The following is a 27,727-nucleotide window of genomic DNA, read 5'->3' as shown; positions in this document are numbered from 1 at the left end:
TGTTCAGGGTGAAAATGACTGGCCATATAATAATTGGATGTTCTTTTACTGTACAGTGTTTGACAAAATTGATGGGAAAGTTAGCTTGAATTGCATTATAACATAACTTCCTCATATTTGAACACACATGAAAATCTTTAATAGGTTTGTTGAAATTTCCAAGAGTCCTCAGAATGACATAGATTTTAAGTTACTTTACTGTACAGTTTTTTTTTTTTTGATCACCTCAAATTATATAGAAAATGCCTTCATGTTTAAATTCTCATTCATTTCAAATGTTAAGGACAGTGAACAGGTGACCATGTAATGTTAAAAGAATCAATATAATAAAATAAAAATAATAAAATCACCCTCACTGCACACCCCCCTGCAGTAAACTGTACAGCCGTCCTTTTCTGAAACAGTTATATTGTACACATGTTATTTTGTCAGTGTCTTTTTTACATACATTTTATTGTAGTACTATTCTGTATGTATGTTCTTGACTGTAGAAGTACCTTGTCTTATTGTTTATTCCCTTTTTCATTTGTTTATTGTATGCACCAAATACACTAAGGAAAATGAAAACTTACTTTGGTAACAAATGTGATTCTGATTCTGAAATCTGAAGTAGTTTTACTATTTCACTCCAAACTAGAAAAGTCGACAGCCCAGTAGTATAAGTACGTAGCATAAAATTGACACAATACAGTTAAAGTACCTACAATTAAGTACTGCATTAAGTATATTACTTGATTAAATGTACACCATTGCAAGATTTTCTTTTAAGTATCGGCTCTTTCTACTTTTTAAACCAGTCAGCAAAGCCCTCATGCTTGTTATTAGGTAATTACCACATTTGCGCCTACCAGTGAAGGCAACAGATGAAACTCGTGACGCATTACGTCGATCCGCCTAGTGCTGTGGTTGGATCTTTGGAACAGCCAAGTGGTCGCTTCTTCAGCTGCATTTCCCTTTCTGTGTTGTAAAAGCCTTCAGTGTGAGCGTACTTACCTCGCATCACCATAGTTAGTGAGCTAGAAAGCGACTTGACTCTGCAAAGAAGGGAAATGGAGAACGGTTTGTCAACAACGTGTAACACCAAGCTGGACCAGGCTGTCAAGCAGTGGCTGCAGTATGACAAGGTAAGCTGACAGCAGTCGAGCTAGCTTAGTGTGCTGTGGCTGTCCTGTTTGTTTACGTTATACAGTATAACGTTAGCTAGGTGATTCAGTGGTAGGTCAAACCATGACTTCCAGGGATATTCAGTGTGTAACGTTATGATAATGTAGAATTGTTTAACATTAGGAACACGTAGAAGGGTATTTTGTGGTAACGCCAAGTAGCAGCGTGAAATTAAACTAATGTGGCATCAGATACTGTGTGAGTGAAATGAGTGTTTCATAATTAGCTTTTTATCAATAAACGGTATTGTGTTCTGTGATAATGCTTTATTTTACAAGTCTGTAATTTCTTAATATTTAAAATAAACAAATCCTGGAAAGGACTATGTAATGTCATGGGAATATATCTCCATGGAATATATAGAGACCGTGTTCAATTGGTCCCCTTCCAAACCAATAGTAGTTAATGTCACTTAGTTTCTAGGTTGACCTAGAAAGTTAGTTAAGTTAAAATGCAAAATAGGAAATTTGTCTACAGGCAAGTCTCCAATAAATACATTAATAATGAATGGGTATTTACCTGGGTTAAAATCACATAGTTCTTTTCAGGAAACTTGTAATCAGACTAACATGCATCCGGCCATATGACCAACACAAACCAAGTCATTCATGGTCTTAAAGGGACATAGAATGCTACTAATAAAGTCACATTGGAAAGGGACCCTGGTTCATTAGTCTAACATAATTGCGTTAGGGCAGCTTGCTCAGTGGCACATTTTGAATGGAAAGCATCACATGGACCCCCTTGCTGTATTTATGGTTGCCATTTCTAACCAGACTAATTAATTAGTAAAGTTTTGACTTTTTTTTCAAAATGTACACATAATTATTTCCCAACGGAATGCACCATAGTTGACAAAGACAAATGAATTTTGCTTGTAAGTCACTCAGGAGAACAAATATCCTCAGTACTGCACACTCTGAGTTAGAGCTGAAACAGTCAATGAGTTGATTGACAAAAAATGTACTATGAGGACAAAAGACTTACAACAACATTTCTGCCATTCAGCTTATGTTTTTCAACTGCAGTCAATCAATTTATTTCTTAAGTAATTTTCAAAAATAAAACATCATAACAGAGAAATAACAAAACAATTGGCAGCACTAAGACGTTCCATAAAAGTTAGACTAAAACTGCCTTTTTAAATGTTATAGTAGAAATCACACTGTCCTCGCTAACCTGATCTCCAGATGTAATCTCTACATTGCAGTTTTTAATAAATTGATGTAAGTATTGGATTTATTCCTGTGTAAAACAACACGTGGGCATGTTTTTCTTCCCCAGAACCCCAAGACCGTGTCAATGGTGCAGGAACTGGTGAAAGAAGGAGCGGTGGAGGCTCTGAAGAAATGTTTCTCATCCAGGATGGAGTTTGGTACAGCAGGTCTGAGAGCAGCCATGGGCCCGGGCACATCCTGTATGAATGACCTCACTATCATCCAGACCACACAGGTTGGTTCATAGATCAACTACTACCTAACATTTAGCATCAAGTCACATGCAAAGCCAGATATGCACATTATTGATTATTGTTCTCTGCTGGTTAAAGAAGTCGAGACACTCCAAACTCTCGTGGTTGACTGCATAGCTCTCGTGCCACCATTTTGTTATGTATCATTATAGGATCTCAGTGCAGCTACTTTTCTCACTGACTGTCCTTCACTGCATGTTAAACACAAGTTTTCTCTTATTCTCCCAAATCTTTTCCCCCTGACAGGGTTTCTGTCACTACCTGGAGGAAAGTTTTGATAACTTTAAGGAGCGGGGGGTGGTGATTGGGTATGACGCCCGGGCCCACCCTCCCAGCGGGGGCAGCAGCAAGCGTTTCGCCAGCCTGGCTGCAGCTGTGTTCATCAGCCGAGGGGTGCCAGTCCACCTCTTCTCTGACATCACCCCTACACCCTTTGTGGTAATCACTTGAACTTCTGTAATTTCCTCCATGTGTTTTTTTTTTTTTTTTTTTTTTGTCACAGTCACAGATGATATAATACCCCAAAATATACGTAATCATCTTACTGCTTGCTGTTACATTTTAAACATGCTTAATATCACAATTGTAGGGTAAATTAGTGATAGAATCCTTAAATCGGTTTGTCTGGTGTTTGCTGGTGGAGCAGGTGACAGTGAGACAGAAGCTACAGGGCAAATTCCATTCAAAAAGTACACTTCCCCATCGTATACTGCAGGTTGCATAACGCACCAACTGTAGGATTTACTGGGTTATACTCTGTTTAAAACTTGTGAACATTTATACGACTTTGTGTCTATACTACACATGCATTAAACCATACAAGGTATTCTTATTGCAGCCCAGACAAAGATTTGATCTTGACACCAGGTACTTAGTAACACATACACTTAAAAGTAGTTTACCTGCCTTTCCTTTGCAACATGACAGTGATGATGACACAACTTTTTAGGCATGAATGTGTGCAGCGATTTATGTTTTTGGCAATTCTAAACACAGAATGACACAGCGGCAAATTATGAAAAATCCAATCTTAGGCCATTCAGGATTACTGTCAGCCCCTTTCATCATTCTCACTTTAAAATGACTCATTATGTTTGTGTAATTGTGGGAACACTGAGTAAGACGCATCATGTTGGTCTTTTTTTCTCTGACAAATACACAGTTTGTTAAACAGTCAACCAGTTTATACTTATTTCACTGATTTCCACCTGGGTTTTATGTCCCCATGCATGTCCTGCTGCAAGAAGAAAATAATAGTCTGTAGGTCAGGTCTGTAGGCAACACAGGAAGGGTTATGCTTTCACTAACAGGAGGTGAAAATAAAATTGCAGAATGTTACTCACTCAAGCCCACATTAATGTTGGCTAATAGACTGAATTCTTCTACACATATAGCAATAGATATTTTACAGACGTGCCACACTACCTCCATTTCAATATAGCCTGTATCAAAGCACATTGTGTGCTTGCAGTATATAGTGAATACTATACAGTGTATGGTCTAGTATGATCTTTGAATGTACTGGAAAAGTGACATGTTTCTCTCCTTCACCCTGCAGCCTTTCACAGTTTTGCACCTGGGTCTGTGTGCTGGTATCATGGTGACCGCCTCTCACAACCCCAAACAAGACAATGGCTACAAGGTAGCTTACTTACTTACTCACTCACTTACTTATTTATTTACTCACTCACTTACTCACTTACTCACTCACTTACTTATTTATTTACTCACTCACTTACTCACTCACTTACTCACTTACTCACTCACTTACTTATTTATTTACTCACTCACTTACTCACTTACTCACTCACTTACTTATTTATTTACTCACTCACTTACTCACTTACTCACTCACTTACTTATTTATTTACTCACTCACTTACTCACTTACTCACTTACTCACTCACTTACTTACTTACTTACTCACTCGCTTACTTACTTATTTACTCACTTACTCACTTACTTACTTACTTAGTTACTTACTTTCTTTCTTTCATTGGTCGATTACTCTATTAGTTGATCAACAGAACATTAATTCCTAACTATACTGATAATTGATTAACTGTTTTCCAAACAAAAAATTAAAACATTTTCTGGTTCCAGCTTCTCAAATGTGAGTTCCTGGTTCCCTTTCTCTTATATGTTGTGTATATATAATGAATTTGGTTTTTGACTGTTGATCGACAAAACAAGCAATTTGAATATGTCACATTTGACTCCGGGAAGTTATTAGGGGCATTTTAGATCATTTTCTGACATTATATAGAAAAAATGTTAAATCAATAAGAAAAAATAATTAGCAGATTTATCAATATAAAAATGATTAACAGTTAGTTACAGTCCTAATGTGTTGTTCTATCTGCGGTGATATCTGTCCTCTGCTGCTTCGGCTGTGTCTCAGGTGTACTGGGAGAACGGAGCCCAGATTGTGTCTCCTCATGACAAAGGGATCTCCCAGTCCATAGAGGAGAACCTGGAGCCCTGGCCTGAGTCCTGGAGCACAGAGGAGGCCCTGAAGAGCCCCTTACTCAAAGATCCCTACCAGGACATCCACACACAATACTTCAAAGCCATCCAGAAACACTGTCATCACAGGTGCTCCATGGATAACTACCTACTCAGCAGCAAATACCATTTAAAACACCTTGGGGCAGAGAAAGGCATGACGTAGAACTAGATAAACTGGGTTCCATTGATGATTGTAATCCTTGTGTGTTGCAACAACATTTGTCAAGTAAAAAAAACAAAAAAACAAGGAACACAGAAATGTTTTGACTCTAGCTTCTTTTTTCATAGGGATATAAACAAGAGTTCAAAGGTGAAAATTGTGCATACGTCTGTGCATGGCGTTGGCCACACATTTGTCCAGTCAGCCTTCAAGGCCTTTGACCTTCACCCTCCATATGCTGTAGAGGAACAGAAAGATCCAGACCCTGAATTCCCCACGGTCAAATATCCCAATCCTGAGGAAGGCGAGGGAGTCCTGGTATGTTCTGAACACTCTAATCACATGCAGTCATATATAGACAATGTGTTTTGGTTGAATTTGTAATGCATGTTGTGTGTTTTACAGACACTGTCTTTTGCACTGGCAGAGAGGGAGGGGGCCACTGTTGTGTTGGCCAATGACCCTGATGCTGATCGACTGGCCGTCGCTGAGAAGCAGGAGAGGTCTGTGTTTAAGAGAAGATAAAATAATTCTTTATTAGTCTCATAGCGGGGCGGTTTGCAGTGTTACAGCAGCAAAGGGGATAGTGCAAAAACAAGAGAAATTAATAATGAATGCAAGATAAAATAATTAATAAATAAATGGGTTAAAAAAAAAAAACATTAAACAGTAAAAAAGCAGTTTACAGTTAAGGCAAAATATAATAAGTAAACAGTATTCACAGTATTGCACAGATATTCATAATGATATTGCACATATAAGTAAACCTTGATATTGCACAAGAGTGAGTTGTTAGTTGTGTTCCTTTTTCGCTGTCTACAATGTCACACGATAAGTTGATTTGGTGTGCCTAAAAGTATTCACAAAACTTCCCACCTGTTTAAGAGCTGCATGCATGTGCCAATATGAACATTTCATTCACTCCTTTGCAAAAGAGTTTTTAAAATTGGGAAATGTTGTAAATCTCTGAGTTGATGAGGTGTGTTTATGGAAAGTGGGTTCGCCAAAAAAAAAATAATAATAATTAGAACCAGGGCCGTAGCCAACAATTTAGAAATAACTAGCTAAAATCACTGTGAAATGTTGTGAACATTTAACTGTTCAGTTATACGTTCTGCAAATTTTAGCTGCCTAAATCATTGTCTCGATGCTGTTTTAAAACCTTCTCCACAATGCCAAGAATATACTGTACAGTTAAAAAAAAGAAAATACTGAATCTCCTTTTTTACTGAATGGAATTTTACTTTGCTTTTTTCCAGAAACAGCCAACTTTTAAATATGTTGAGTCCAAAAATATCAGAATCATTCTTAAAAACCCATCATGTGTAATGTTTGTGTGATGGCAGATTGTGAAGTCATTTGCATGTCTTTAAAACCTTTCACATATTCAGAACCAATACTGAGGAAATGCTTTGAGCAACACAGACTGGTGATTTATAAAGTTATGTTTGTGTGCCTGCACTTCCATAACCTCCGTCTCTCTCTGTGTCAGTGGACAGTGGCGAGTGTTTAGTGGAAATGAGTTGGGAGCGTTGCTCGGCTGGTGGATGTTCCGCTGCTGGGAAAAGCTAAACTCTGACGCTGCTGCTGTGAAAAACGTCTACATGCTGTCGAGCACCGTCTCATCCAAGATACTGCGTGGCATCGCTCTCAAGGAAGGCTTCCACTTTGAGGTAAAGCTAGTCAAGTTCAAGGCTGTTAATTTGTTACAAATGTGAAACTTGGTAGCAGGGAGCCATAATGCATAAACTGTACAGAATGTTTGTTTTTAAAAGAACAGGACTAAACAGTATGACCTCAATGCATCTAAAGGTTGTAGTGTTTACTGCTACAAGAAGACCACAGTAACAGCATTTTCCAGTAATCAGGTTGCAATGAAGGCTATTAAAATGCTTTCAACAATATTACATTTAAGAGAAAAATGTGGCTAATGGATACTCACGATACAGTTAAATGCACTCTATTATTGGTAGGCTTCACCATTGCAAATGTTGCTGTAGTTAATATTTCAAACCACACTTGACAGTCACCATTGTTTGGACAGGAAACACTAACAGGGTTCAAGTGGATGGGAAACAGAGCCAGAGACCTTTTGGACCAGGGCAAGACTGTTCTGTTTGCCTTTGAGGAGGCCATAGGTATGCACACATGCACACACAAATTAATGTTGTCCACAGGCATAATCATAGGAAAGCAGTTCTGGTTAATTCTTTGTGGCATCGCAATATAAGAGTTTGCTCTTGTAATGATCTCCACAGTGTCACGAGATAAGTTAATTTGATCTGCCTAAAAGTATTCATCTGATGTAAATTTATCTAGGGTCAGTTGACGGCCAGGGACAACGTGGTTAACCAAATTCTTTTGCCAGCTCACAAGATATAAACTGGGGTGAGGGTCGTTGAGAAACCTTGCTTGATGATAGAAACCAGCATGAGAAGATTATGCATAGAATTAGGGCTGCAGCTATCGATTATTTTAGTAATCGAGTATTCTACCGATTATTCCATTGATTAATCGAGTAATCGGATAAGAAATACTTTTGTTTTATTGAAGAGCAATAATATACAATAGTTTGGTTTAATTTTCGGAAAAAACTACATTTTTATTGCCTACATTGCTTACAATATCATCTCTCAAAAAAACTAAACATATTACATAACTAAACATATTAAGTGCCATATTACATTGTTTTTAAAGAAAACATTTTCTGAAATGCAATAACAACTTCAAACTAAGGCATACATTAAACATACATAAACATTACCTTAAGTTGTGCAACTTAACTTTCAGAACTACAAGTTTCAACCTGAGACTGATCTGTATATTAGGCCTATAAGTAAATATTAGTTATACTCAACCTATTTTCATTTATATATTTGATTGACAATGTCACACAGCTCTGTTACACTTATGCTAGTAGATCGTTGATCAGCTGTTTCTCCGTGAAGAGAGAGTGAGAGAAAATGGTGCGCAACACTCAGCTGTTTTTCTGAAGGGATAGTCAACAAGTCAGCTCTTTAGATCAAATTGTGGTCACCACTACGTATTTTCTCATCTTTGCCAACCACCAGCTCTCTTCAACTTCTGCAGGCGCTCTGTGGCGCTCTGTGGCTTCCTGCCTGACAATGCATGTAGCAGCAAATTGTACTGAAGTATATTTACACTGGTGTTCTAACCATATTGAACAGTCTTGGTTACTTGTTAAATGAATACATCGGCCATTCAAATTAGAGAAAGCATGAAAATAGCAGAGGTGTCAACTGAGGATCTTGGTCTTAAGTTAGAAAGCACCATGCACTGGGTTAAAGGTCATTTAGGTTAATATGACAGATGTTTCCTCAAACACACACAATATACATACTTTAGAGTGTTCCCATATAACATGATTATTATGCTGTAAATGGAATCACATGCCTTTGCACGCACTGTTGGTAAAACAAGCGAGTGACGTGTGTGTGTGTGTGTGTGTGTGTGTGTGTGTGTGTGTGTGTGTGTGTGTGTGTGTGTGTGTGTGTGTGTGTGTGTGTGTGTGTGTGTGTGTGTGTGTGTGTGTGTGTGTGTGTGTGTGTGTCAGGGTATATGTGTAGTTCCTCTGTATTGGACAAAGATGGAGTGAGTGCTGCAGCCATAGCAGGAGAGATGATTTCCTATCTGGCCACGAAAAGCTCAAGCCTTTCTCAACAACTCACTGCCATCTATGAAGAGTAAGACACACATGTATACATTATACTCATCTGGCTTTGATTTATGTTACTAAAATACTGCAGACTCTAACTCTGTCTCGCTCTACTACTCATTGTCAGGTACGGCTACCACATCAGTAAGAACTCCTATTTCATCTGCCACGACCAGGATGTGATCCACAGCTTGTTCGACCGTCTGCGCAACTACAGTGGCCAGAAGGACTCGTATCCCACTGAGTGTGGTCGCTTCTCCATCTCTGCTGTACGAGACTTGACCACCGGCTACGACAGCAACCAGCCCAGTAACAAGGCTGTAAGTGCTCACATGGACACATACAGTTAGGGATGTAACGATACCCCCAACTCACGATTCAATATGATTTTTTTTTTTTTTTTTGGATTTTTTTATAACAGAATGAAATGACTGAAAAATATTTCTTTATTTATATACACTGTGCAAAACAGCATATGTGTCCTCTTTTTTAAAAGTCACTGTTGTTTATCAGCGACAGTGGCCACGCTGTCTCAACGTGCAGCTAGTCTACTCTGTCTTTAGCTGCAGGACGTCCCGGACTCCCGGCGTTGGAATCTTTTCCAGTGAAATACAGACACACTTCACACCATTTAGCTGTCAGCATTTTAACCATGTTTAAGCTAACAGTAGTAGTTTAAGTAGGCTAACATTACCTAACAATGTCAGCTAGTGTCACTAGCTAGCTGTTTGACAATTGCATTGCGATTCTTTTTTTCTTTTTTCTTTTTTTATCTCAACCGGTTGTAATCTTTACACATTTAAATCGATTCACGATGCATCATTACATCCCTACATACAGTACATTTACTGTTTACATTAAATGTTTGTTACATTACATGTCAATTATCCAAAGCGACTTACAATTGCTATATATGTCAGAGGTTGCACGCCTCTGGAGCAACTAGGGGTTAAGTGTCTTGATCAGGGACATATTGGTTGATGTATCGCAGTGGGAATCGAACCCAGATCTCCCACACTCAAGGCATATGTCGTATCCACTGTGCCACCGAGCCACCCATGCTTGCTTATGTACAGCAAGAATGTTACATTGTCAATAGATATAACTGTTGTAACTGTTGTTAACCGTAACTATGAAAAAAAAACACGACTCCAAATAAATGTTAATTTTACTCCATAACTGCTGGATGTGTAAATAAGAAACTGTTTGCTAGTTCACCATATCAACTTAAAAGTTGATGATATGTCAATTAGGGATGTCCCGATCAGGTTTTTTTGCCCCCGAGTCCGAGTCATTTGATTTTGAGTATCTACCGATACAGAGTCCCGATCCGATACTTCTATAATAATTCAACTTTATAATACCTCCAGACCACAGACATACTCGCGCTTTCCGCTTCAAGCTGCTTCTGTGTTCTACTTTGCTGGCATTTAACCAATAGCGTCTCTGTAACAAAGTGATGTCATGCCGCATGCGTTGCTGTTTCTGTGTGGAGTCAAAAGGGTCTAACTCTGTGCCACCGCATAATTATAGATGTGTTAAAAAATAATGAGAATATATATATATATATACATATATATCCGAGTCCTGATCGGGAGGTAACGTCCGATTCCGATCGAGTCTGAAACCGCGTGATCGGGCCCGATTTCCGATCACGTGATCGGATCTGGACATCCCTAATGTCAATACTGTGTTCACAATTTTCTTTGGGTGTTTTTAACGTTAAAAAAACATTAAAAAAAACTGCTGCAATAGGGTTAGGGTTAAATATACACAGAAACTGAATATGTGAGCTACATACTTGTATTGAATGCAAATGTATGTGTATATGGAGAATTTCCATTTAGCTATCCTTCTTAAACAGAAGTTCCTTTCGGATCTTGATTTTCCATCTATCCATCCATCACTCCTTCCTCTTGTGTCCCAGGTTCTTCCCACCTCCAGGTCCAGTCAGATGATCACCTTTACCTTCTCCAACGGGGGTGTGGCCACCATGAGGACCAGTGGCACTGAGCCAAAAATCAAATACTATACTGAACTCTGTGCTGCTCCTGGTAACAGGTAGGTCACTGTAGAGACAAGGCAAGGAAGTGGCACATGTATTTAGAGATAATGATTATTTTAATTATCGATTAATCGTTCATACTATGAAATGTCAGAAAATAGTATGCGTACAATTTCCTGCAGTAAAATCCAAGTTTGATGGTTTTACGTGCCTTGTTTATCCAACTCAAAAATATTCAATTATCAGTGATATAAAACAGGGCAAAGAAGCATATCCTCACCTTGGTGAAACTGGAACAAATAGTGGTTAACTTTTTGCTTAAAAAAATTACTTAAACAACAGATTATCAAATTAGTTCATGTGTTCAAATCAGCTAATTGTTGTAGCTCTAGTCCTAAAGAGGACTTATTATGCTTTTCTTTATTTTCTGTCATTCTAGCTGGAACATGTTTGGTTGTGTAGTTTTATGCTTTAGAAGCCTTTAGCGTTGCTTTTTTCAGTGCCGCTATACTCTGTTACAGTCAGCCACTGGCTGCAATGACAGACAGTACAGTAGTGGTTAGAGCACAGATGCGGAGACCCGGAAACGTTGACCAATCAGAGCAGACTGGGCTTTTTTTGGGAGGGGGGACTTAAAGAGACACGCGCTCCAACAGAGCGTCTAAGACAGAGCGTAAATACATGTGCATCTGCCATAGGCAGTATGAGAAAAATTAAGCATTTTTTGAACGTACATTAAAGCATGTAAACATGTTCTAGTTGAAGCACAACATACAAGTATGAACATGAAAATGAGCATAATGGCTCCCCTTTAACTGTAAATGGTGACCTCAGTTATCTCATCTTTGTTTTCCTCTCTGACTCTTTGGGTTTCTTAACAGTAATGTGACGCACCTGAAGAAGGAGCTGGATGACTTGGTTGATGCCATTGTTGACAACTTCTTCGAGCCAGAGAAGAATAAGCTGCAGCCCAAGCCGGAGTAGCACTGATAGACATACATTCACATACAGGACCAGTTAGTAATATCTCTGACCAGCATTTTACATGATGTCTTAATTACTCCAGAAGGGATTCTTAATTTAACAATCAACTTACTGATCATTTTATCAATGTGTTTTCTGCTCCACTTTGAGATTGTTTAGCCATGCATCTGTTTTTCGGTGTGTAGGTATGGATCCAGAGCCAGTTTTACATCATGCAGTTACAGCTACATGTGTTTAGATTAGGTTTACCTCAGTGCTGGCTTTAAACCACTGTAAAACAAAACAAAACAAAAAACAGTCATTTCCTGCTGTTTCACTGTGGTGTTTAGATGCACGCATTGCTGTATATCCACTTTGTATTTACCAATTATGTATCCGCTCTGCTTTAGCATTAACTGCAAGGCTGCTACATGAAGTTCCAGAAATGTATGAGTGTGAATGAGAACTGCTGAAACTGATATTGATCTAAATTGTGAATTGAATGTGTAATATCTTAGATAATAGTAAGGTATGACATTGAAAGTAACAGTTGAATATATTTTTTTGAATATCATTTTAAAAGCTGTCATTCCAGAGTTGCTAATTTGTAAAATGACCAAGTCTAAAAGCTCAGAGCACCACCAAGTGGTATTGGAGTATATACATTCATTTTTCAAATGCACCCACTGCTTACTTGATATGAATAGTTAACAGGGACTGTTGACACCACAACGTTAAATCTACAACCAAAAGATCCTTTTAGTGATGTTGACTCTAGGAATGTGTAATTAGCAGCTCATCTTTCCTTATGTGCCTCGGATTCCAAAATGCTGTGCTGAAAATACAATTTAACTCAATAAAAAGCGGTTTCTAAATGTGCATGTGGAGACATATGTCGAGGGATAAAACCATAGACTGTATGAAACGCACGCACACGCACGCACGCACGTTACGTGTGAACACTACGCCCCTGCATCCTTCAGCGCACGCATGCAGCATGCACTTGTCATGCCCCATCTGAGTACTGATAGGAGAGGAGGGAGGTCGGGTCTGCCCTTTCCTCTATATTTAACTCAAACTTCAGACCGCTAGGGCTGTGTGAAGCTCTTCCTACAGTATCTCTTTCTTTCTGTGTCTCTGTGTACATACAGTATGTAGTTGCTCTAAAATACATTACAGCCTTTCTTGGTTGCGATTCCCGCATCGGACATTCAGTGAACAGGTAAGAAGACTGCTGGCATAAGAAGAGCAGAGGAAATGTTAACTTGATTAAAATATCTACTGTGCACTTAGGGAATAGTATACATGAATCGTGCGCGCTTTGGTGTCTGCGCAACTTAGTGCGTAAAAATAACTTGTTTCGTGCGTAAAATTACAATAACCGGTAAAAGAAGGCATGTCGGCTGCGCTCCTCGAAAATTAAATCTCATTTTAACTTCCGTTGCTGTTCTGGTGCAGCAGGCCGACCTATATTGCATGCCGCACTGTCCCAGCTGATTTAAGTTGAGGCTTTATTTATATTGCAAGGTCAAATATGAGGTACGTAAGCAGCCGCCTTCGTTTTATTTCTCTTTAACTTAACGTTAATGTTTTAATTCCATAGCTGGTATGATCTGTTTATTATAAACATGTTCATCATGTCCCGCTATTAATGTTGATGTAGTTGCTTGTACATTTCCCCACTGATTTAACCTACAAATTCCAACACACCTCTGTCTATCTATGTGATTATAATATCGTTTGTTGTTTATGTAGGGCAGGGGTTGTCAGCTGGACATCTACCTCCCTTCTCTTTCTGACACACACGACTGGCCAAGTATGATCCTCATAGTAAAGCTGTCATCAGTTATGTGTGTCCTTGAGACTGTTAAAGTGTAGGTCAGTAGTTAAGTCATGTGTTTCTGGTTGGGTAAACAACACCAGGTGGTCATTTTATAGCACCCTCCAAATGACCCTGTGATTATTACATGGAAAGACTCAGCTGATTCACAGTGTGCTGATTCTATACAGGCAAAGTGGAGCACAGCTACTTTTCCCCTTTAAGTGCCTCTGTTCTCTAACTGATGTTTTGCAGGTAAAAGCAGAGGCAGACAGCTGCCTTCGGCCCCACCAGCCATGGAGGGACTCTACTTTGAAGTGAAGCCCAGAAGAGATGAACCCTCCAGGCCAGGGAGCGCTGAGAAACCCCTTCCTAACATAACTTTAAACCACCGCTCATGTCCATCACTTTCACATTTCACCTCTTCCACACTGTGTCCTCAGAAACCCTCTTCTGCTAGGGAGAGGAATACAACATTGGGGGAAAAGGTTGAGGAAGAAGGAGAGGAGGAGGTACGATACAAACTGATATTGATCGGTTCTCTGCCCGTCCACCACCTGACCACCATGGCCATGCTGCCTTGGGTGGTGGCTGAGATCAGCAAGTCTCGGCTTGCAGAGAAGAATCTGGGTGCTGGGTTGCGGTCTGGTGGACAGTTGGACCCTTCTACCTGTAATCAGAAAGTTTTTCTGTGTGCGTCAGCATCATTGGTGCGATGTGTGTCCGTACTGGGAGAGGGAATTGTCTGGGACCCTTTGACACACACAGTGCTGTTTGAATGTCGTCCTCACCAAGTGACAAAGCTAATTCACAACAGCCAGGAGCCTAGCAGCTTTGGCTGCCTGGTCAGAGATGCAAAAAACTGCGCCTGCTATGTCTTCCAGTGCCAGGACAGCACCAAGGTACGTGTTTGTCTATACATTAGATGATATGAGATTAAACACTAGTGTCTTGGCTGTAGGCATAATGTAGAGGCGTATGCAATGTTACAAACAGTAGTGGAAATGGTGAAGTGAATCTCCACGCTTTAGCCAAACTAGAGCTCAAACAGATGCATCAACACTTACTCAATAAGGTGCACATGAAAAAGCTTTTACTATAAACGTCTGCTCCAGACCTCATCACTCCATATTGTGGGTCAATTACCCATACATACAGTATGTGTTCAATACCGATTAGCAGGATTTGTCTGCTGTAAATAGCTTTGGTAACTACAAGACAACAGACAACTAAACACTCTGCAAAGGCCAAATCACCTGTTCTCCAATGGCAGATGCACTGATCTTAGGCAGTGTCCTCATTTAGGATCAGTGGCCTGAGGGTAGATGTCATCTGTGGCGTTGTCATTGTGTGATAACCTGGAACGTGCTCCAGACTGCGTCGTGTAGTGCAGACTGTAGGGCGGCCGTTGATTGGCTTGACCATTTCCTGACCTCACGGCACACGCGCCATAGTTTTTTTTACATACTTTGACCACAGCAAGATGGTCGCTCTTCCCAAACGCAGGTAGTGATTCCACTCTATAGTCGTTTTTGAATGGTGTATAGCAGTGATCCAGAGTGTTTACTCCCCTTGTGGTACAGTCAATATGTTGATGGAATTCAGGCGTAACCATCTTTATTAATTTTTTTAAGAATATTTTTTGGGCATTTTTAGGCCTTTATTTGACAGGACAGCTGAAGACATGAAAGGGGAGAGAGAGAGAGAGGGAATGACATGCAGCAAAGGGCTGCAGCTCGGAGTCAAACCCGGGGCCGCTGCGTCAAGGAGTAAACCTCTATACATGGGCACCCGCTCTACCAACTGAGCTATCCGGGCGCCTGGCGTAACCATCTTAAGGTTAGCCTGATTGAAGTCTCCAGCAAAAATGAGCACAGCGTCAATTATGAATCTGTGAGCAGTTCAGGTCTTTGCAAAGATCCAACAGGGCAGTCTCCACATACAACACACACACACACACACACACACACACACACACACACACACACACACACTCTCTCACACATTCACACACTTCTGACCAACACCCTCCTGATCTCTAAATCTTTAACCTCTCCTCCACATTTGCCAACAGCCTCTGCACTATAAAGTTGCGGCTAGTGTCAGACTCAAGTCAGAGACATTGGAAACATCTTCATTTCATGCCATGCCCAAAATACAAAGACTTAAGAGATGGTCAAATTAGAGAGATGAAGACAATGGAGGATACTAACTGAATCTGAGAAGTCAGAATACAAAATGTAAGCTCAACCTTGATTTAGGACTGTTTTTCTGGCTCTTTACAAGGCACATGCGCACACGTCTGGGCTCACATAATAAATACCTGCATATGCTTCAAATCTATGAACAGCTAGCATGTACTGTATTGTAATAATATAAACTGTAATTTACCATAAACACACAGGCTGTTCATGTGTTGGGATGACTGTACAGGCTTTTGTTCTGTGTGTGCTTGAATGAGAGTCAAATGAGCTTGCTTTACATTAACTGAGCAGGATGTAGAACCATGTTGCCATGACGACCACTTCCTGTGGCCCAGCGCCTGTTGTGATGTATTTTTGTTGTGGGGTTTGTGTGTGTGGATGCATGTTGTTCTCTCTCTCTTTTCAGCCCTTTCAAGAATGCGATGATGATGTCAGGCTGACCACCTGTTGTTCTAGCTCTGTCACATTTAGACACACACACACACACACACACACACACACACACACACACACACACACACACTTACATGCACACAGAATATGTGTGCAATCCTTGGGCACTGCCAAAGGACTTTACAAGAGTCATTTTGCTTTAGTTTATAAAATGTTGTGAGCTTAGTTCTTATTTAATACAATAAATGGGAATCTGGAACATCCTTGCGCCCTTAGAACCAAAACCACACACACCACCACATCTGTAAACATTTTACACAGGAAACATTGAACCACACACACACACACACACACACACACACACACACTCACTTTGGGGGAGGTAATGGTACATTAATTTGTACCAAAGTGTTTATGTATGGGCTCACATTCAAAAATAGAGCTGCACAAGATGTAGGAAAAGTAAATGTTAATACTTAAAATGACATTTTCTGTACTATATCATAACAGTCGCACACATTACGAGCCCTTGTGAAATTAAAATTAAGTAGCATTCGTCCAGCTTGCAGTAGATATGGTAACAGACTATGATGATTCTTCTGCTGTATTATATTTTGATAGTAGTTATGATAGTTATGATTGGAGGCTAGGAAATGCATTATAATGGTCCTCACTTGTACAGTGCAAATTAACTTCTGAGCTATTCACCCAACAATTTGAACTGCTGAAAAATAAGATGAGAAATTTTACACATAAAACAAGACATGAGACATTCAAGATATTCAACATCCAACTAATTGGCTGTATTTTGAAATTCACTGTGCAGGAATTTATTTTCATATAAAGATGTGGGACACTGTTATAAGCATTATTTGTTTTTCATAAAAAAATAATCATTACAGGAAAATGTATCATAAGTACATAATTTAAACCCTGCAGAAACTTCCGCTTCTGTGTCAGTGGACAGAAACTGTCTCAGAGTCTGTGGAGTTTCCCCTGCTGCTCCTGGAGTAACAAAAAAAGTAACCACAGGGTGTCACTACTGAAGTGTACAAAGTTCACAATGTTTCAGTGTGAATATTTTATAAATGAATGTGTTTCTTGCAGTTTTTTCATTGTTTGATTTCAGTTGCTGCTATTTTTTGTGTTACTACCCCATAGTACCTAACTGTATAATTATTTTTTTATTTAATGTAGCTTTATTATTACTATTACTTAATCACTTTTCTGTGGGTGAGCAGATGGTAATGACTAAAGATTAGATATTTCAGTATTACTACTTGTACCTATTTTATCATTATCTATTTAAACCTGAGATTAGTTGTTCTATTACTAGATGCTAGTTTTGACCAATGGTGATTAATTCATGGTTACCAAATGACTGGAAATAACTATTCTCTTTTAGATATCAACGTGATAAAGTATGTAGTCAACTTTTAATGACACACTAATCACCACAATATTTAAGTAATACATATTAAAGTTTGCTTGTGACAGAAAAGTTCAGAGGAATCTGATAATTATAAGTCTAAATAATAAGTCTTATCTAATTGAATTTGATATAATATAATCATTCATAATCATATATCACATCATCAACCAAATTGAAATCCCAAACCCACTGCTTCATCTTTATTAGATATTAGTAAATATTTATTAAAGACTATGTGATACTCCATTCTCCACTACTAACTTTTGTATCACTATTTCTACTTGATATTAAATATTTAGGTCCTACAACTGTATGATCAACATGTGCGTTTGACTAGTCTGGTATTAGAAAAATATACAAGTAGGCCTAACATAATTGAATTACTATTTAATAGCAACTTGTGGTTAAAACAAATGCTGATTAGATATGATCTAGGTACAGTAGTTTTCCTATAATTTCATTTGAAGACATGGAAATGAGACAAGTTAATGACAGTTGCTGGATGTTACACTATCAAAATAATCTACAATACAAACTGTACTGAGACTGTAGAGTTCGAGACAAACTTGTGTCAAATGTTGACCAAAGGACCACGTAACAACGGGTTGAAACTACTGGGCCATGAAGTTCACTATTCATCATTCCCAACCAAAGTCTATGTTCCCAACTATCAGTTGCAGCAGTGCATAATCCCAAGGGCATTCATTCCTGCTTGATAGGGTCTGCTCTGTTTACAGAAAAACGGAAATACTTTTTACGTTAAGTCATACCAACGAAGATAATAGACACAATCTTGATCATGCAACGGTAAACTGAAAAAAATATACAAAAGTCTACCACCTAGTTTGACTGCCCCGGGACAGGAACTATGTCCACCCAATTCTCCAAAACGTATTGGCGGATTTAGCTGCGACAAGCTGACCACAGTTAACTGGAATAAAGTCGGAAGTTGGTAAATTGGCCTTCAAAACAAAAGCAAACCGATGGGTGTGTAAAAGATATCAATATGAAGTTATGGTAATATCTTACTTTGAAATTTCTAAACTGGATGTGTTGTAATTTTATGTTGGCCAACATGACGCTAACCGCAGGATCCTCAGCTTCAGGGAGCAAATTCAACTTTCCAATGAAATTATATTGAAGTGTCCCACACGGTCAGAGACAAGTCTCGGAGAAGTAACCGATCAGATCTCGTTTTAGTAAAGTTTATGGCGGATGGGATGAAAGCACGACTCCAGCGACTCAACCTGTTCAACATGAAACAAGAACAAAAAGATGTAAGTTAAGTCTGAAAGGCGTGTCGGTGCGGTTTTGTTTAATTTACGTGCCATGCTAAGCAGACAGCTAACGTTAACCGAGGTTGTTAGCGAGTAGTCACATTAGCCAAATTAGCGCAACCTGTTAGCCAAGTTCAACAAGTTAGCTCTCGTTAACATTACGTGACTCCAGCAGAATAGTCGTTACATGTCTAGTAACGTGTTTTTTTTAACGTTAACCTTACTCATTAGTTTTCACCATAAATTATGAGTTCACATTTTCTTTATTTAAGTAACTACACAGGCTTGTCTTCATGTTAAATGTGCCTGTTTGACAGTGTAACGCTTTAAATAACAAGTGAGCCTAATACACTAGCTAACAGTACATGTAACTGCTCTGTTACTGCTCTTCTTCCTATTTACTTATCTGGCTACCGCAGTTGTTGGTCAACCTTTCCTTACCATAACTGGTCAAGAAGTTATGAGTGGAAAATGTCATCACTCAGTAATAGTGTACATATTTGTTAGAGTGTCTTTTACATATTTGTATTGCAATATTTCTATTCTATATGTATGTTCTTCATTGTTAGCAGTACGTTGCTGTATTGTTTATTCCCTATTTAATAGTGTTAGTGTTAATTGTATGCACCAAACACAGCAAGTCAAATTCCATGCAAAACTTACTTTGGCAATAAATCTCAGTTTGATTCTGGTCACTAAATGGTTGCTGTTGGTGTGCTGGTTGTAAATATTGAGAGGCATTTAGGTTTCTACAACTGCTAGCAGTTAGATTTTTTAATGTACTGTAGACAGTTAAACAAAATGTATTATATTATTAGATAGTGATAAAAGTGTCAGTTTTTCAGACCTACTTTGAAGTTTGAAGATACGTTTTCTTTTGAATGGGGATTTTATTACAGCATGTAGACCTACTTTAAATCAGGTTTATTATGTACTTATTATTGTTTATCTGCTGCAAATTATGGTGTGTGCCTGTGGTTGGGGTCAGAATAGTCTCGCTTTGCCAGACCCTCCTCCAAAGCGCGCTGAAGGAGGGTCTGGCTACTCCACATAGCATTCAGGGATGGGAGGAAAACGTGCTCTGGTTTAATGGCATTTCTTTAAACTAATCAGAATCGTCATGGGTGGCGCTAAACTCCACAGAGAGCCGCTGTAAAATAGTTGTGTGAGAGAAAACTCAGATTGGACAGATAGTCTAGCTAGCTGTCTCGATATACCCTGCAGAGATCTGAGGAGCAGTCAAAAATAGTCCTCTTAAATCCACCGAATTTAAAATTCCAAAACAGAGAGCGGAAGGAAACGGAAAATACATGCATCCGGCGGAATTTCCTACGGCACTGGAGCAATCCCGGAAGTGTAACGTCAAGGATATAGACTAGGATCAGAACAATATTGTTACATCTTCACTGTTGGTTATGTATTTTAAAGTAAAGTCTATTAGAGATAAAATAATGTATTGATGAATTGATTAGTCTATCGACAGAAATTAATGACAAAAAAATGTTTTTAGCAAATGTGACAAGAAAGTACAGTTTCCCAAATGTGAATTTTTGCCAATGTCTTCCATAACAGTAAATTAACCTAACTACCTTTAGGTTTTGGACTTTTAGTTGGGCAAACACATCACCTTGGGCTCTTGGAACATATGGTGGACATTTTTCAATATTATTTTTTTTTAACATTTTCTGACCAAATGATTAATTGATTAATCGAGAAAATAATGTGCATATTAATCAATAATTAAAATAATTATTACTTGTTTTCTGACCAGTTGGCACAGTCTCATTTGTATCAGGAAAACCTGCTCAGTGCATCATCATCCTAGCTCATGGTGTTGCTCAACATGGTTTTTGAAAATCCTTCAGTTATTAAAAATGGGATTTTCCTCTACTGGATGTTGTTAAAGCTGCTGGCTCTGTTAAACAGTGACTTACTGACTGTCAGACCCTCTATAAAGTTTAGAACATGAAAACCCAGTCTGCTTAGCTGTTGTAATGTAGGTGTATAGAGTGAGTCATGAGGATATCACCTCCAGAGCCATTGTGCTTACGCCAGGACTTGACTCTTGGAAGAGGAGGCAAGTCGTTTTGTACACCGTATTAGTCCCATAGTGTGTCTCGAGTTCTCACTTCAGCACTCTCTCTCTCATGGCTGGTTTCACACACAAGCCACCTTGGCCAAAAGTGAGACTCAACGTTATCCTTTGAACTGCAGAATATTGGGGAGTGTTGCACTTTTTGCAGGTGCGTTTTGGTTTTCTGATCAAGCAATGTGATATAGTTTGAGTTGTGATGAAAAACTAGTGCTATTTACTTGGTTTGAATGGGAGATGTTGCTTGACATAAATTCCCCACCATCTCCAGAATGACATATGAACTGTCATACAGTATAGGCTCTCATCTTCAGCTAAAATAACTGCCTTCTGTCTCAACTAAGAAAGTACCCTAGGCAGCTTTTTCATTTTGACAAAAAAATTACTTTTTAGAAGTGATTGGTGTTAATGATTACCCAAATTGTCCAAGAGAGACTTGTGCTTGGAATCCCCTTTTTTCCTTCTTTACCCTCTTCTTGTAATCGCTTCGGTCTCACATGCGTTTCCATCCCTCTTCGTGTGACACACTCCTTGTGCTGTTGTAAAAACAAGCCTGTAAACCAGAGGCATCTTCCTGTCATTTTACAGTATGTCTGACAGTCTGCCCTTGTCAGTTGTCAGTCCCATTTTTGTCTATTTGTCTAGCAGTCTGTCTTTCACTTTGTTTATTCAACATTTTGCTTGCCTCACCTATCATTGTGTCAGTCTTGGAGCAACACCTATACAATCTTCCTAGATGAGGACATTGGGGTTATCTGTGAGCCTTACTGACCTCATTTTTTCTTACCCAAGAGTTCATTCTGACTCAGCACAGCAATTTGACAACAAGCCCCTACATTGTGTCCCTATCACATTTGAATGAGTTTGTCATCTCTGCCTCGCTTGTCTTTGTGCTGTGAAGTGGCTCCTTGGACTCTTGGGGCAGTCAACCAGTGCCTGCTTTACGACTATCACCACCCTTCGAATATTTTTCCTCCTCCTCTCTTTTGTGTTTAACTGTCTGTTAGTGGTGCTTCTCATATGATGTATGGCTCTTGTACTTTGAACTTCTGTGAGCTCTGGCTTTACTCCACAAGGCACGAGACCCAGGCATATGACCATGGGAAGTGCAGAAGAGGGACTTTTTGCTGGCTCGTCATCGTTGTTGTTGATTTTCTAGACCGGCTGGTGTGTCACTGGGTTTTCAGTAAACCTGTTCGAGTCGTGATTCACTTGGATCTTTAACCCGAGTCTTTAAATTGACTCACAAATCGCGAGTCTCTAGTATCATTAACCGGTTCAATTGAGTCCTACTACAATTCAATCTAAAATGATAACAGCGCCACACACAAACCTCTTGCAACATTAGCTTCTACTATGCTAGCCATCTTAGCTGCAAAAAGCTTTATAACTTACAATTTCGTAGGCAACAACAACTCCACAAGTCAACACAAGCGCCTGAGTGAGCAGAGAGACAGTCCTGACCTGCAGACTCGGAGCCGGAAGCTCGCAGACCATGGGATTCACTCGAGAACTCCCGAGTCAACGAGGGCTCATGAGTTGTCGGTGATTCATTAGTTGTCAGGTGACTCATGAGTTCTCACGCGAATCAGCCGGCTATGTGAGTGGATCTGATTCAGACGAGCGAGTGAAGTCTCTCCTCGAGCTCAGAGTAAAGCAAATCCACAACAAAAGCCATTCTTTCACTTCTGAAATAACATACAATGTTCTGCACATAGCCTAGCTAGGCCTACTGTAGGTTTGGTGTATAAATGTAGTATATTAAAATGCAAGTAGGGCGAGCAGACAGTCCGTAAGCTCACCTCGCCAACAACTCTTTTTTTTGTCTTCAAAAAACTTTATTATTCAAGTACAGATACACATACACATTGAAAACCTTACATGCATACATACATACATACATGAAAAAGGGGCGCATGGAACTTACATTAAAGAGGTTGTAAGTCATTGTGAATGTGAGTCTGGATGGCTGGATGTCCTATTAAAGTTTCAAAATATAATTTCATGTCATTTTTAAATGAATATTCGGTTTTCTTTCAGACCATTTACATTTATGGATATAACGTTTTCCAAATAAAATTAAAAGATTCTAAATGAAAACATGGCATTTTATCCAAAATAAAAGCTTGCCTTGGATGTAGCATACAATACTGACTCAAGTGACTCAAGTGACTCACACAACCCGGATCAGTTTAGTGATTGACTCAGAATAACCCGAATCCTTAAAAGTAATCGAGTTTGCCAGGCCTAGTTTTCAGTGGCATTCCTCTGTAACCTGTAAACATTTTGACCTCCTGACATCTCTAGTCAGACTTCAAATATCCGTTTAGGCTAGTGTGGTAAGTTGGACCTACAGTGTTTCTACAAAGTATTTTATTAAGGTGCTGTATGAGTAATCTGTCTCTGTGTGTGGCTTTTGTCCATATTTTACTCATTTATTTATTAATACAGATCATTTAGTATGGTTAAAACTAGATACTTATTCACTTTTGAACTTTAAAGTTGACGATTCTATACATTCTTTCATTGTTTAGTTTTATCTTTGTGTGGCAAACGTCTTGTCATGTCAGCCTACTGTTTAATAAATGTGGAGCCCATGGCTGTACTGGAGTCCCTCAGCCTTGTAAGAGGGGTAAACTACATAGTTTAGAAAGTCTAGAAAGAAAGAAGCCTTATGTATCCAATGAGTGAAGACAAATGGAGACAAGTCGATAGATCTATAAAATACATTTGTGTGTTTGTCTTTATAATAATAATGATTTTATCCCTAACAGTTCTGGTAACTAACCATTGCCCTTCATATGATATCCTCCCCTTACTTTTTTGCTCTCTTTGACAAATACTGAAAATTTTATTTTGGTAATTGCAATGAATTGCAGCTTCTCTTTTACCGGTGGTACTTGTGTAACTTCCTTCTTTTCGAGTTCAGTACAACAGAAGTTCTATTTAATTCTCGTTTGGTGATAGACAACATGCCTTTTCAATGTTGTTCTCTGTGAGAGGCGAAGTTTGCGGGTCACAGTCTGAGGCTGTGTCCAACTGCCTTCCTGTTTGAGATCATGTTAATGTTACACTGAACAAGATGCTCTGTGTTTAAAGCTAAGGCTGCCCTCTGACGAGCAAACCCTCTCCCCTTCAATCCAATCAACACCTCCAAATCTGATGTTTTAGCCTAGTTTGAGCAGTCTTAAAAATGGGGAAGTATTGGAATAAGAAATCCAAGAATAGATGACACATGACAATGACGTACAAAGAAATGTGTCTGTTTGCATTCATCAAGGTTGGAGAGATCCCCAGCATGCTATTAGTGACTACCGCCATCATTTCTTAAGGCGTTTTCACACCCATAGTTTGTTTGCTCTGGTCAGAATCAGTTGATGAGTTTGTAAACTTGGAGTGTTTTCAGTTTCATTTCACACGCAGAAAAATCCAAGCGAACCAAAATGCATTACTACCAGCGCTTACTGGCCAGATGTGTTAGGTGGGAGCAACAAAGTAAATACAGAAAGAAGGTCCTGTGTTCTGGACTAGTGTATATTTCTTGCATCTCCATGGTCAAACCAGCTCATTTCAATAATTTTACGACGTTACTACGTCTGCTCTGCTCAGCGAGACTTTGCTCTGCTTGGTGGCCGTGTGTCCCCAACTTTGGCGGCGGCTGGTTTGACCACGGAAATGCGTGTGACGGCGAGCTTGACCGCAGCCTATTTCTGTGAGAGAAACATTGCAAGCTGCTACAGTTTGCAAACTCTGCCGTATCGCAGATTGCAAACCACAGCTGACTACAGGAGCCATTTAGCTCAGACTTGTGGAGTACACATATAGCAGTTGGGGGCGGTTTGAGGTTGCTTGTTTGGTCCGCTTTTAATGCGCATCCGAGTGTGATTGCTGCAATCACACCTGCCCAAACGAACCGCACCAAAGGGGAAAACGAACTCTAGTGTGATTCAACCGAACTAAATGAGGCGGTTGTGAAAGCCCCCTTAAAAAAAAACGTATATGTTCCTTTAAGGCTGCAACAAGCTATAATTTTTAATCAATTTAACATTGTGATTATGTACTTGATATATCATTTTGTCTGTGAAATGTCAAAAAAATAGGAATATATGCCCATCACAATTTTAAGAAGCTGGTACCAGCAAATGTTGCTATTTTTGCTTGAAAAAATAAAATTATAAATCAAATTATAAAATAGTTGCAGATTAATTTTCTGCTTAATTGTTTCAGCTCTACTTTTCTTTCAGTTGAACCTTTCTCAAATGAGGAACCATGCCAAATAAAATTCCAACATTTTGATATTATGCATGTTAGATTGGCATGTTTGTTACAGGTAGTTAAGTGAAATGTACTTATACAGACGTGGGTTTCAACTAAAATTGCATTGGGAAGGGAGTAACTGAATGACTAAATAGACTAAACATCATCATGCTGAGCAGTTAAGTAGCTGTTAATCAGCCAAACAAAGCAGAGGGAGTGAAACTGGGGTAGGTGGGCTGACATGATAAAAGGCTAGACCAGTACAATTAAGAAAACAAATCCTCCTCCTCTTTATGGCTATTCTATGTCTTTAATAACAGAGAGAGTAAGAGGAGAGGCACATGCAAGGACTAAATGTATCTGTTGATTGAGGTGTTTCAGAGAATCAAGCAGTGAAAGCAGAAGGAAGAGGAAAGGGTAGATGGAGGGGGGTAAGCAAAACAGAGAGAGGTCTGTTGTTAGTGGACAGATAGCAGACTCCACTCTCGTGCCAGGAAGATTAAAAACAAGGAGACACTAGAAGCTAGAGGGTGAGAAACATGGTGTCTGGTATGATACTGATGATGTTGGGAGAGGGGAATAGAAACAGTGACTGATAGTCGGAAATTGTATGTTTTCTCTGTCTCCGAATCTATAGGTAAAAGATGGCACTAAGACATTTTAAATGAAAAGCGGGGAAGAATACACATTTTTAAAGAAAAGAAATGTTGCATTTCTGCTGCATTAAGTAGGTTTGGGCAGCACAATGAACATTTGTTCATGGGCTAAATCTCTCATTGGTTTTAGGTTATTCAGTTTCAGTTTAATCTTTAGGATTGGATCATATTTTAGCTAATCATACCAGTGTTCTGTTTGAGCAGCACTGGTTGAAGCCTGAAAATATTGTAAACAAATTAATATCATAACTAATTACACTGGTCTGGACTGTTCAGCTCTGTTTCAGACTGATACCTCCGGTTCAGCCTGGTCCTCATCAGTCGTAGAAAATACTTTTCAATACATCTGGATTGAAGCAGCAAAAATTCAGTGTAAGAGTAAAAAAATGACATAACATTATTTATAAGAAGTTTATTTGATTCACAGCTGCTACATATAGTGTTTTGACCTCGACAACCCAACTGCATTTTACCGCAAACTTGCGACTAGTTCACTTTCTAAAGCAGGCGCAATCGCTTGTTTGCTAAGGGTCGGGTCAGGACTCCAACATTAACCCACTGACAACATTGTATTCAGAATATAAAATATTTTTGTAGCACTTTTTAATGTGTGATTGTGTAAAGGTGTTCACGAGATACCAACCTTTCGTGAACTTGTGAATTTCGCCAGCCGTCTTCTCTCGTTTTCATGGAGACAGACGCTGTGTGCACGGAGGGGAGGGGCTGTGTGTGTGTGTGTGTGTGTGTGTGTGTGTGTGTGTGTGTGTGTGTGTGTGCATAGCCTATGTGAGAGAGACACGAGTGACCGAGAGACGAAAGAAGAGCAGGGAAAGGAAATGCAGCTGAACGAATATGCTGCGTGTTTTAAAGGCATACTATGTAACTTTTCCTCATTGGAATGAGACAACCTGTAGGGGGACCGAAGAGGGAAAAGTTACATAGTATTCCTTTAAATAGCGTTAAAAAATAAAATAATAACGAAACGCAATATGTGGCGGCCGGTGTTGATTGTGTGGCGCACTGCCACAAATTAGTCTGTGTGGGAAACACTGCATACATTGGTGTAAAATCTTAATCTGCAGAGTAACAGTAAATACAGCTGTCAGGTAAATGTAGCGGAGTGAAAAGTATTTCCCTCCAAATTGTAGTGTAGTACCTCAAAATTGTACTCAAATTAAGGTAAATGTACACACTCACTTTCCACCACTTTAGTGCTGTTTTGATATCTTTTGAAAAAGGGAAAATTAAAGGGTCAAACCCATTCATGCTACTCAGGACATTTAGCTGACGCACTTATCCAGAGCAGCTTACAGAGAAAGAACAAAATGAGGCAGGTATTGTTTTGATAAAAGAACAGGAGTGAACACATCTCATGTCGAGGCAAGACACAGCAGGATCTGGATGTGTCAGTCTGTGAGACTGCAGTTTTGTTAGCTGCTCTGGCATCTCACATGAACTGATGTGACTCAACCACTGCTTCTGCTTTGCTCGTCTACTTCCTCCTTTTTGTTCCCTGGTGTGGTCCACTGCCAGTGTGGTGTAACAAACTGGGCCCACAAGAGGAGAAGCATTTGTATGTTGGCAGTCAACGGCTATAGTCCGGTTTGTTTTGTAGATGATAATGAAATATGTTTGTAGCACTTTATCTTT

General features: G+C 39.3%; 4 protein-coding genes across 5 annotated transcripts in view; 3 read left to right on the top strand and 1 right to left on the bottom strand.

Moving 5' to 3' along the window:
- The window catches only part of zcchc7 (zinc finger, CCHC domain containing 7), a 67,339-nt gene extending 53,399 nt beyond the window's left edge, over nucleotides 1-13,940 (top strand). Inside the window, exon 11 of the transcript XR_004102669.2 lies at nucleotides 13,929-13,940. The gene's annotated coding sequence lies outside the window, so the exon portion shown is untranslated. The remainder of the gene's footprint in view (nucleotides 1-13,928) is intronic.
- LOC116036449 (E3 ubiquitin-protein ligase TRIM21-like) overlaps nucleotides 1-27,727 on the bottom strand; it is a 139,818-nt gene that overhangs the window by 65,974 nt on the left and 46,117 nt on the right. The window lies entirely within an intron of this gene.
- Nucleotides 865-12,826, top strand: pgm2 (phosphoglucomutase 2). The gene is made up of 13 exons (XM_031285806.1): nucleotides 865-1,124; nucleotides 2,449-2,616; nucleotides 2,882-3,073; nucleotides 4,194-4,277; nucleotides 5,037-5,230; nucleotides 5,432-5,621; nucleotides 5,709-5,806; nucleotides 6,796-6,976; nucleotides 7,348-7,441; nucleotides 8,878-9,007; nucleotides 9,107-9,299; nucleotides 10,907-11,040; nucleotides 11,866-12,826. Exons 1-13 carry the CDS (start codon nucleotides 1,050-1,052, stop codon nucleotides 11,966-11,968), a joined length of 1,836 nt encoding a protein of 611 aa, XP_031141666.1. The 5' UTR covers nucleotides 865-1,049; the 3' UTR covers nucleotides 11,969-12,826.
- Nucleotides 13,051-15,453, top strand: LOC118494826 (TBC1 domain family member 1-like). The gene is made up of 3 exons (XM_036000156.1): nucleotides 13,051-13,169; nucleotides 13,703-13,763; nucleotides 14,022-15,453. Exon 3 carries the CDS (start codon nucleotides 14,063-14,065, stop codon nucleotides 14,693-14,695), a length of 633 nt encoding a protein of 210 aa, XP_035856049.1. The 5' UTR covers nucleotides 13,051-13,169; nucleotides 13,703-13,763; nucleotides 14,022-14,062; the 3' UTR covers nucleotides 14,696-15,453.

The sequence above is a fragment of the Sander lucioperca genome, chromosome 4 (genome assembly GCF_008315115.2).
Source record: "Sander lucioperca isolate FBNREF2018 chromosome 4, SLUC_FBN_1.2, whole genome shotgun sequence".
NCBI lineage: Eukaryota > Metazoa > Chordata > Actinopteri > Perciformes > Percidae > Sander > Sander lucioperca.
Note: the sequence above shows the minus strand (reverse complement) of the source record. Positions and strands in the feature narration are given on the sequence as shown.

Excerpts from the sequence above, each read along its gene's own strand:
- pgm2 (XM_031285806.1), top strand. The coding sequence starts at position 1,050 with ATGGAGAACGGTTTGTCAACAACGTGTAACACCAAGCTGGACCAGGCT. Across the intron at positions 5,622-5,708 it reads AGGAAGGCGAGGGAGTCCTG|ACACTGTCTTTTGCACTGGC; the intron begins GTATGTTCTGAA and ends TGTGTTTTACAG. Across the intron at positions 9,008-9,106 it reads CTCACTGCCATCTATGAAGA|GTACGGCTACCACATCAGTA; the intron begins GTAAGACACACA and ends ACTCATTGTCAG.
- LOC118494826 (XM_036000156.1), top strand. The coding sequence starts at position 14,063 with ATGGAGGGACTCTACTTTGAAGTGAAGCCCAGAAGAGATGAACCCTCC.